The sequence below is a fragment of the Mytilus trossulus genome, chromosome 1, assembly GCF_036588685.1.
Source record: "Mytilus trossulus isolate FHL-02 chromosome 1, PNRI_Mtr1.1.1.hap1, whole genome shotgun sequence".
In the NCBI taxonomy this organism is placed as follows: Eukaryota; Metazoa; Mollusca; class Bivalvia; order Mytilida; family Mytilidae; genus Mytilus; species Mytilus trossulus.
This window is the reverse complement of record NC_086373.1, coordinates 62,938,533-62,950,732: the sequence shown is the minus strand read 5'-3', so window position 1 is coordinate 62,950,732 and position 12,200 is coordinate 62,938,533. Positions and strand designations below refer to the sequence as shown.

General features: G+C 32.2%; 1 protein-coding gene across 7 annotated transcripts in view; it reads right to left on the bottom strand.

Annotated features, from left to right (window-relative positions):
- LOC134681379 (multiple PDZ domain protein-like) overlaps positions 1-12,200 on the bottom strand; it is a 158,504-nt gene that overhangs the window by 132,196 nt on the left and 14,108 nt on the right. For all 7 annotated transcript variants that reach the window (XM_063540991.1, XM_063540984.1, XM_063541005.1 and 4 more), the window contains one exon: positions 1,449-1,668. In XM_063540991.1, the coding sequence (XP_063397061.1) occupies positions 1,449-1,668 (220 nt within the window). The remainder of the gene's footprint in view (positions 1-1,448; positions 1,669-12,200) is intronic.

The following is a 12,200-nucleotide window of genomic DNA, read 5'->3' as shown; positions in this document are numbered from 1 at the left end:
TTCATTAGTATTGACTGATATCCTTGAGACAATGCAATGAATATGTGTTTTTGATGAATAAATGTAGGTCAAGGTGATCTATTTGGATAGATCTTTATATATATTATAAAACAGGCCATCTTGTATAACTGTAATTATCTAATCCAGATCTCAATGATTGACTTCACAAGCAGGGAAAACTAAAAGAATATCCACTCCAAACATCCTCTAGACATTTGCATGCTAACTATGTAGTACAGGGCTTGCTCATTGTTGAACACCCTACAGTGACATTAGATCTTCATTTCTGCGTCATTTTGTCTCTGGTGGAGAGTTGTCTCATTGGCAATCATTACACATCCTCTTATTTTTAAATGCTAGATAAGCAGTTTAACCACAAAAGATACTGATCATATCACAGTGTTTTTTGGTTTTAAGAACATAGCTTACTAAAAGTATGTGTGAATCCAATTAAATAACGTCTGATCTAGCTGTTCAAAGCTATCTATATAACCTTGGACAGACACAAGAAAATTTGGTTTGATTATTAATTTTTTTAGATCATATCCCTCCCCCTTTTTATCTCAATCACACATAAAACTGAACAATAGAAATCGGTTCAGAAAATGCATTTAACAATACAATACCATTAAACAAAACATGTTACAGCCTGATCAATAATAATGCACTGTGTATATGTTATTTAATTCAAATGGGTCTACTTGTCCTTAATAATAAAACAAGGACAAAAAGACATAAAAGTCATCTACTTAAATGTGTAAAATCACTGCATTTAATGAGTCCATTTAACTTTATCTGATAAAGTGATGTCTTGTACAATATTCAAGAAGGAAAGAAAACGATTATTTCCTTTTAATGACATTTTCAAAATGGCATCATTAGTCTGTTATACTACAGATAAAACAGACAAATTGTAGTTAAAGACATTACTCCCACCAGATTTGACTATGACTGACCTACTGTTGATGTCTTTTGTCATCAATTTCTTACTGCGCTATTGAAGATTCTACCTATGATGCATACAAAATCTCTGAATTCCTCCTGAATCAGAGATATTTTAATCAGTGCAAAAGGTAAAAGTAAAAGTAGCTACTACCTGAATAGAATCTGAATTATAAGTATGTCAGCACATACCTTTCATTCATTCATCAATACTGTGGATTCATTTATTTTCATGGGTACCAATTTTTTGTGAATTGAGGAAAACTTGCATTTTCGTGTATTTTTAATTTCTTGTTTTGCCAAAAGTCTGCATGAATATAAAATTTGTAATTCTTTGATAATTTCAATAAGCGGTACCGCAGTAACCATGATATCCACGAAAAATTGGTATCCAATGAATAATAATGAATTCACAATAACCTCAACTTGAATTAATCAAACTAATAATGGTTTCTGAAACTCATACAGACCTATTGCATATATTTAAAAGTAGGACAACAACTTACAACCATATCGGCTGAACCCTCCGACTGTACATTGGACAACTGTTGTTTGTGGGGACTAGGTGGAGGATCCCCTTGTTGGTTTGGATATTGTCCTCTGGCTACCACTAACTGCACAAGTCCCTGTGCACTCTGAAGAATGCGGATAGCCTCGTGGTGTGACAAGTCTAGTGGCTGTCCATCTATAGCTAGGATCTGATCTTGTTCTCTAAGTCTTCCATCTCTGTAAATAGCAAAAAAAACATAAAAAATTCCATATATATTTAATTGCGCATTATTTCCCCCTATAACATTAAAGCAATGGTTTTTTGGTTGGAAATTACCGTATTGCGGGTTATTTTTGCGGGTGTAAAATTTCGCAATTTTCATTTAACACGGTATATGAAATATTTTGCCTTTTTTTTATTTTGGCGGATTCAAAACCTTATGAATGCCTTTGAATGTGATGGTTTCAATTGGCAAAAATTTACACCCGCGAAAATAACCCGCTTTACGGTATTCTACTGCATGCAAATGACAATCTCACTATTTATATGTATAGGTTACACTTCCCTGAAACATGGAATAACTCTTGAAAATTCTAGGAGAAGGCAAAGCTATATCATATAAAAAAGAAGATGTGGTATGATTGCCAATGAGACAACTATCCACAAAAGACCAAAATGACACAAACATTAACAACTATAGGTCACTGTACGGCCTGTAAGCAAATTGTATGGCTGGAGGAAGCCAGATTAATTGAAGAGGACCATGACCTTTCACCAGGAAACTGGCATTCCTAGTTAAAAGAGATCTGAAATAAATGTGAAAGAAGATCGAAAACAAACATTGCTTCAGCTGAGCAATCCAATGAAGCTGAACTATATCCATTATATATAAATTGAATCATTGTTTTTATGGACTTGTTAAACCTTTAGGATTATAAACTCATATAAATTTTCTGATAAATGATTGAAAGGAGTCTAATCTTTAACATTAAATTCTTTGCCACTTCCTCGACTATTCCCAGCTTAGACTACTGGTATATGTTGACATTCTGTTTTTATGTCAAGAAATCAAACTGGTTTTGTTTATTTAGCATTATTGTGAATATATCCTTTGCTATTGTTTGGGTACTGTAAATAAATCATGAGATGAATTAGTCTGTTACAGAGCAGACTGACATCTATAGTTAAAAGGACTTCCTTGTTCGTTAAATAATATCTTGTGTCAAATACTCTAATAGCCAATTTCAAACAGACAGCAGTGACATCACTTAGCTGTGTAAAAAACAACCAGTCACATTTAATAATCAACTTGTTTTCAAACCAGATGACATATTCCTGCAGTCTAGTCTCATTTGAAGTTGGACTCATTTCATATGTAACCAGATGCTCCGCAGGGCGTAGCTTTATACGACCGCAGAGGTTGAACCCTGAAAGGTTGGGGCAAGTATGGACACAACATTCAAGCTGGATTCCGCTCTAAATTTGGATTGTGATTAAATAGTTGACACAGCATAGGTTTCTGACACAGAATGAATGTATTCTAATGAACTTAAAATTTTTGTTTTCTCTTAGAGCAATTCACTATGCTGTTGAATATTAATCCTCTCAAAAAAATGTTTGAAGAAATTTTCTTTTTATTTATGAAATTTCAAATGAGAAAAATTGAACCCAATTTTCTAATCACATCCCCCTTTCCCTTATACCAAAACTAATTTCAATTAAAATATTCTAATGGAGTTTGCAACAATTACTACTCATTTAAATACATCATAAAATATTAAGATGTAAAAAAACTGCTTGTTATCACTGAATGGTAAAGATTATTCAAATTTATCAGTTGGTAGTAAAAAGTGAATATACATTATACATTGTATATTGTATATAACAAAGATTTAAGTTGATTCTGGACAAAGAAAGATAACTCCAATTAAAAAAAATTCTTGCAGATATTTCTTGCTTACTATACTGGACAAAGAAAGATAACTCTTAATTAAAAAAAAAATTGCTATTTCACAATATTGTGAAATTAGATATTTTTTGCCATTGCACAATACTGTGCAATTGAAAAGACTTGCTATTGCACAATACTTAATATAATAATTTTAGATCCTGATTTGGACCAACTTGAAAACTGGGCCCATAATCAAAAATCTAAGTACATGTTTAGATTCAGCATATCAAAGAGGCCCAAGAATTTAATTTTTGTTAAAATCAAACTTAGTTTAATTTTGGACCCTTTGCACTTTAATTTAGACCAATTTTAAAACTGGACCAAAAATTAAGAATCTACATACACAGTTAGATTTGGCATATCAAAGAACCCCAATTATTCAATTTTTGATGAAATCAAACAATGTTTAATTTTGGACCTCGATTTGGGCCAACTTGAAAACTGGGCCAATAATCAAAAATCTAAGTACATTTTTAGATTCAGCATATCAAAGAACCCCAAGGTTTCAATTTTTGTTAAAATCAAACTAAGTTTAATTTTGGACCCTTTGGACCTTAATGTAGACCAATTTGAAAACGGGACCAAAAATTAAGAATCTACATACACAGTTAGATTTGGCATATTAAAGAACCCCAATTATTCAATTTTGATGAAATCAAACAAAGTTTAATTTTGGACCCTTTGGGCCCCTTTTTCCTTAACTGTTGGGACCAAAATTCCCAAAATCAATACCAACCTTCCTTTTATAGTCATAAACCTTGTGTTTAAATTTCATAGATTTCTATTTACTTATACTAACGCTATGGTGCGAAAACCAAGAAAAATGCTTATTTGGGTCCCTTTTTGGCCCCTAATTCCAAAACTGTTGGGACCGAAACTCCCAAAATCAATACCAACCTTCCTTTTGTGGTCATAAACATTGTGTTTAAATTTCATTGATTTCTATTTACTTTAACTAAAGTTATTGTGCGAAAACCAAGAATAATGCTTATTTGGGCCCTTTTTTGGCCCCTTATTCCTAAACTGTTGAAACCAAAACTCCCAAAATCAATCCCAACCTTTCTTTTGTGGTCATAAACCTTGTGTCAAAATTTCATAGATTTCTATTAACTTAAACTACAGTAATAGTGCAAAAACCAAGAAAATGCTTATTTGGGCCCTTTTTGGCCCCTTATTCCTAAAATGTTGGGACCAAAACTCCCAAAATCAATACCAGCCTTCCTTTTATGGTCATAAACCTTGTGTTAAAATTTCATAGATTTCTATTCACTTTTACTAAAGTTAGAGTGCGAAAACTAAAAGTATTCGGACGACGACGACGACGACGACGACGACGACGACGACGCCAACGTGATAGCAATATACGACGAAATTTTTTTCAAAATTTGCGGTCGTATAATAATTGTATGCCTTTTTTCTCTATTGGCAATTAGTTCAATTGAAATAAACAATTCAATGAAAAGTTATAAGGTGCCTTCAACATGGTCAAATCCAACCTGTGACCTCTAGGGTTTGGTGGGCATGCAACTGACAACCTGCATGTGACCTTTAAATTTTTTTTAAAAACAGTTTCAAAAGATGCCTAGTGACCTGAGACCTTTAAAAACATGACCAAATGACCTAGGGTAGTTACTCCACTCGGGCCTCAATAAGAATACAAATACATCAATACAGCTTCAAATTGTTCTGTTTGGCAATACATTTAAGTACTATTTACACAGACAGAAAAGACACTAATAGATACATACCAAATTACAAGCTATTAAATATATCTTTTCTGAAAGTAATCCGATCTTGCAGGCAAAATAAGCCAACGTGTTTGCATCAAGGGCCTGTTATTTGAACAAGCTATACCATTATGGTCTTAATCAAATCATTTTATGTGAGGAAAATTTCATTAAAATCTCAAATGAACAACAATTTATTTAAAAGAATAGCTTTTTCACAGTTTGATTAAAACACACTGTCTTGTTCAAATACCATGTACGACTGCCAATATGTGATTTTTAGTCGCAGTTGAACAGTCAATTAACAGGATGAAGTATTAAATCGTGGATTTCCCGTAAATACCATTAAATAATTTGATTTGAATCTTATGTAAGTCAGTGAAAAACATCAGAAATTTGATTACAATACAAAATACATCAATAAATTATGAACCTGGAACAAAATGTGAAAGAAGACTATTGATTTCCTCAAAACATACAGCGTCAATTATTGACTAGGTATAGATGTACATAGTTTATACAGAATGAAGCATTTGAAATATAATGTTCATTATGATTTTTTTAAATGCATTGAGACATATGCACTAGAGATCATTAAACAAAAGACATGTACACGTTTGTTTTTTTCAGTAATAAATATTCAATGAGTTACAGCGAGTCAGCAACCATCAAGCAGACGATTCTCAGCAAATGGGTCTCCAAACTATATTTTCAGTAATGCTTTTAAATATTTCAGTTAAATAGAAATGCTTTCTGAATTCTAAACATGAAAAATTTAAAAAAAATTGAAATCATTATCATTCTTATTTTACCCTACCATAAGTAGGTTCTTTAAAACTTATCACAGTAAGAAAAGTTTCAAATTATTTACAGGACGAGGACTGAGAGTGCAGGGTCAAAATGATGTGTCAATGCTTTTACAACAACATATAAAAATTAAAACATTGACATAGCATTATTGGTTCCACTTAAACAAACTTTAACAATCTATTAATGTTGCTGAAAAGGGCAACTAGGTCTTAGCAGAAAACAGCATGCCTAACAAATGTAGGTATGCGAGACAAAAACTGTTGAAACTGACTTTTGAAATCCAATGACTACATTTTTTTTTCAAAAATTACACCGTAGAGAATCTATACCAGTGCCAATACAGAAACAGCCAGTTTATAACACTTTTATTAAATGATTATAAGAGAATTAAAAACCATAAGTAAATGTCCCGTATTAGCCCATGGGCCAATACAGCTTTTTTCCTGCTTTTTTCTGTATTGGCCCTGTTTTTTACGTTTCAAAACTTTAAGACGTTACAAAACATTGCACATCATTTAACCTGTTTATTTTATGACTTTAATTTAAAATATATTATACAAATGTTTTTATGCATAACGATACTTCTAAAGTTAAGTAATGGTGTAAGAAAATTGAAAACAGGAAGTGAACGTCCGGCTAATACGGCTTTTTTCCCGCTTTTTTTCTGTATTGGCCCTGTTTTTTTCCGTATTGGCCCTGTTCGAAGAGCAATATTAAATCTTGATTTATATCGACAGTGGAACGTTTTTAGTATTGCACATGATGATTTATCCGTATTAGGGCTTATTTGCTCATATCATTTAATAATAGCATTTATTGCAGGACCTTCCTATTGTATAAGTTGTTAATTTGTTTCCATCCTGTACATAATTAGCATGTTGCTGAGTCATGAGACTCGTGTCCCATTGTTAGTTATGTCTTAGTCATTTGTGCTTCAATCAAAAGTTTATTTTTTTTCTTAAATGAACATTTCCAATCTCCAGTCTCAATTCTATGTTATATGAATATAAATATAATCATGCATTGAAATCTTGCAAACCATCTTTAAAATATACATTAGATGGCAATTCAGTATAAAATTACAGTGTAATGCCACTTCTTACCACTATTTTATAGGGTGATAACAAACTTATAATTAAATAACAATAATTATCATCAATAAATTTTCTCAAGGCAGTTCAACATTTTCAAAAATACTACTGAAGTAAAAGCAATTTCCTCGGTGTGTAATTAAGCAGGAGCTCTAATCAAATTGTTCCTTCTTCTCAATGCTAGAATCTTAATTAAGTAGTAGAAGCAATTTATAAACGCTTACAGGCTGCAAGTTTGAAGGTCTGCTGAGCATAATTTGATTCTTAAAGCTAAAATTGATGATGAAAGCCGAGTCAATATGTACAGATGTAAGCACAGGAATTTTCTTATTAATCAACATATGTACTTAGTATATTAACGGTAGTTATGTAGTGATTTAATTCTTGGCTCAATAAAAAAAAAAGACATCAATAGATGACACGTTAAGGTGAAATATGAATATTGGTTGATGGGGGAGGACTTGATGGCTTCAAGTTCTATAAAGTGTGAATCAATGATCATTGATAACATTTTCTTTACAAAAAAGAATAGGTTCATTTTAAGACATTTGAGCCCAAATAAAACGATTTTATGGTATTGCATGCACAGAGCTGAGTGAATAAAATAAAGGCAAATAATCAATGAACTAAACCATACACTTTAAATATTCTTACAGAGTTGAATTGGTGAAAGAAAAAATAGTTCTTGGACCCTTTTTTCCCACTGGAATTTTCCCTTTTCTATTTCTAGATCCCCACACTAGAGGTAAAACCTTTAGAGGAAGTCTGGCCTATATTGATCAATCTCAGACATTACTTTAAAAGACGCTGACTCATTTTCAATTGAATGTAGACAGAAATGACTAAGCTATGTATTAGAACCAAGAATTACAGTAAAAAAACTTGATGATGCTGTTAAAGAAGGCTAAGGTACAATCGTGTAAACAATTTAGACTTGTTAGTTACAATATTGGATTTAGATTTTAGAATGTGAAGAAACATCATTTACCATAGCTATTTTCAAGCATGTGGGATTTAGATTTTAGAATGAAGAAACATCATGTACCATAGCTATTTTCAAGCATGTCTTAGCTTATTAGATATAGTTGTATTACCTAAAGAAAAACAATATCAATATAGCTTTGTTTTTCAGTCATGTTCTCTCCCTTGATTTTCATAATGGTGAATGCAAAATACAATAATGGTACCGTATAGCGGGTTATTTTCGCGGGGTGTAAATTTTCGCTTATTTTCGCGGAAAGAACAAAATCGCCAAAATAAATTCCGCCAATTTAAAAGTGCACATGCAAAGGTAATGTTAAAAATGAAGAATCCGCCAAAATAATAACCGCCAAAATTTTTCGTATACCTTATTCAATGAAAATCGCGAAATTTTACACCCGCGAAAATAACCCGCTATACGGTATTATGAAAATAAGGAGATGTGGTATGATTGCTAATGAGACTACTATTCACATACTCGCCGCCAGGGGGGGGGGGGGTTCGGACGAACCCCCTACCCCCCCTTGAAAACAAATAAACACTATTAAAGTCAATGTTCGAATTGTGACTGTTAAAGTCGAGTTTGTGAGTCCAACATGTTTGTGTTCACTCTACCCTACTCCATACCTAGAATAGTGGTGTAATATTTTTTCAGGTGATTTCAGTTATGGCATGTATAGGAACAATTTTCTTCTTATTTTTAAAAGACAATCTCATCATGATTTTGAAGACAACAGACATAAATTGTTAAGAAATGGCTAAGCAGATCTTTAGTAGATGACTTGACAGCCAGACTAATAAACAACAAATTTACATAACTAAATCACATGCATCCAAGAAATTATGTTCACTGAATGGACTGTCTGTCAATTTGTTAAAACAAATGCAGGATAAGTGACTTTCTTGGGGTGTTAAACTGATCTGATTACAAAACACAAGTGATCAATACTGATAGCTCTGTTTATTGGTTTTAATGATCATCTTGCAGCATTACCATGACTTAAAAAGTTTTAATAGCATCTGAGAGAGTTTTGGGTTTCAGGGATAAAGTTTTAGCAGATTGTAATTAGGCAAGATTTGTGTAGTTCAATCAATTTATATTGTAAATTTAGAAATTATTGCTTGGTTTTTATTTATGCAAATAATGCGACTGAATGAGGTTTGTAGTAATAAGAGCTCACAAACTGATATCTAATGCATATATCTGTGTGCAGATTTCTCTGAATTCCCAATAATTTATCCCACACTTTCTACTTTCTTCAAAGTTGCAATACATGTAATAAATAGAAGCAATAATATTTGAATTTTCAGGAATTAATATCTTATTTCACCTTCATGTAAAAGGTTTAAGGTAAAATATATTTAGTGATTTAGAAACAAGATATTCAGGTACATGTACAAGCTGCAAGGCCTGATTGTAAAACAGATAAAAATCATATGACTCAATCCCAAGGTTATAGCTTCAATGGGCACTTCATGTAACAAACAGTATGTAATTAACCTCTACTGCACGTTGTATTGACTTTTGTTGGAGAAACTATTTACAAGTAAATTTGTAAATATTTGTATTTTACATGAAAAACAACAGAGCTATTAACCCATAATTTTCTTTGGCAAACAACTTTATATTTCACTCCTAGTTGTTTATTTACCAATGGGAATTCATTTTTCAAGTGCTATTAAATAATATCAATTGACTGTTTACAAATTATTACATTCTAGAATGTCTTCAAGCCTTATTTCTACAGATTAATAAAAAAAAAAAAGCTTAACCTTTATGTTTAAACAGATTTTTAAGTGCAATTTTATTTGTGAAAGGAAATTGATTTGTTCAGATTTTATTGCAAATGTTTCAAATTATATTGAATGCCCCAAAACATGGTGTTTTTTTTCTTCATTTGGTTGCCTTTCAAAGTCTGCAAGTAAGATAAGGTATCTGTACCTTGGGATTTTTTTATGAGGATAGATTTACTGACCACCCAGGTAAATAAAGTAGCATGCACTGAGCAGAGTTCTCACTAAGGATTTTTGAAGGTGAGTCCAGGGACTCGCCATTTTTAGCCATGATGAGTCAAACAGCAAGAAGAAAATATTTTATTGCAATATAATGTAATAACTTAGTCTCCATTTCCTAACAGAGCAATATTAATGAAATGACATTAAATTCAGATCACTTTTAAACTTTTGCTATAAAATGATGATATTTGTGTTTAACTGTCAATGACTATGCTCAGTTTATACAAAATGTTTCAATCTTGATGCATCTGTGGACTCACCAGTTTTGAAAATGGTGAGTCCAGACAGATTTTAATGAGTACAGGACTCATGGACTCACTTTAATGAGAACCCTGTACTGAGAGTATCCAGAGATAACCACCCACATTCAGCAAGATAACTAGTAAAACACAGCCATTACCTGGAATTGAAACTAAATAAACTGCAGTAACCATCACTTCAAAAAACCAACATAGCACTGATAGACTGCAGTATCTTTTAGTGAAACAATAATCAAAGAAGAAATAGAATACGGTAACCTATAAAATAGAGAATAGAAATGTTTCAAAGAGAAAACAACCCCGACCAAAGAGCAGAAAACAGGTAAGGGCCACCAAAGGGTCTTAAACACAGCAATAGTCTTCAAACTCAAACAGAAGTTGCACTGAACTACTGTAGTCTAGTCCAAAAACTTCATAGCTAGGGTCAACTTCAACAACCTAGTCCAAAACCCAACATTATAAAATTGATTGACAGTGGTAACTTAGACTGGAACTCACAATATAGTAGTAGTTAATAGCACAAATATGATTCTTCAGGCAGTAACATGAGTCGAACAGCTGTAACATGAATGTGCATAATCACATATTATCACAATGACAAATTAGAGAAACAGATACCTGAAAGTTGCAACATAGATTTTCAAGTGTTGGATTCTCCAATAATATAATCTTGAGCAATGCTGTTGATATTGTTCCAGAAATATGCTTTTTATACTGTTCGAATGTTATCATATGTTTGTTTACAATACATTGATGTAAAAAAGATTGCAGCAGCTAACACCTGATTGAAATTTTTATCAATTTAGTAGTGCTGGCTTGACATCTAATTATAAGGCCTTAGGAAAAGAATTGACAGTTCCTAATTCTTAAATTAAAGTGTCTAGTAAATTTGATATGACTTCAGATTTCTTTACTTTAAACCAAATTATTATCACAAATACATGTCCTTTGTTTTGCGTGTAGCTCTTTAATGTTCACAATTTTCTATTTTTCTTGTTCTATCTTTATGTATTTTCTCAAAATTGAGGTGATCTTTTTGCATATTTTTTCTCCTTGCAAAAGTCATGAAAGTAGAGAAAATAAATTGTTCACAAAAATGAGTTTGTTTACACTTATCATTTATGTGGTTCCATTAAACTAGCCCCATTATGACTTTATATCTATACAACAGCCAGTTCAATGCCTATTATATCCATCTAAGATTTCTGTTGTTGACTTTAGTACACTCCTGACATTTCTAACCCTAACCTACAGAGCTGTGATGAGGTGATTCACTTTAATTTATCTTTGGACTGCAGCCACTTTATTGAGATGATTAATGCTATAGATACTGTAGTGTTTCATTCAAGGTTACATACTGTAATCTTGCACTTTTGATCTTTACTTCTATAATCAAACGGTTTCTGTTAGATTCATCTGTTTGGAGAAATCATACATTGCATAAATATATAAATAAACTCTCTGTACAGATTTGTAAGACAGTTAACACATTGTTGAGGAGTTTTGTTTAAAAAAATAAATGTTGAATGTGTCCATGTGACACAGATAATGTCCCCATTTGCATTTAAACTGATAAAGGGGCATAACTACAGCCACTTTATTGGGATGATTAATACTAATAGATACTGTGGTGTCACTCAAGGTTACATTTTAATAATCTTGCACTTGAATGTGTCCATGAGGTCCCTGCTTGCATATAATCTTATAAAGGACATATCTTCCAAACTAAAAAGTTACTCCACCCATATTCAAACTTGATCTGAGTATTCTGGTAATAAGCAGTGTGCATATGTTTCATAACATTTGGTTGAGGCAATGTTAGAAAACAGAAACCAACTAGGGAAGTTCAGATGGAAAAGGGTAAACCTTAATGCCCCCTCCTCTACAATGCGTGCTGTTTCTTGGATCAATGGGAACAGTATATGTGGTATA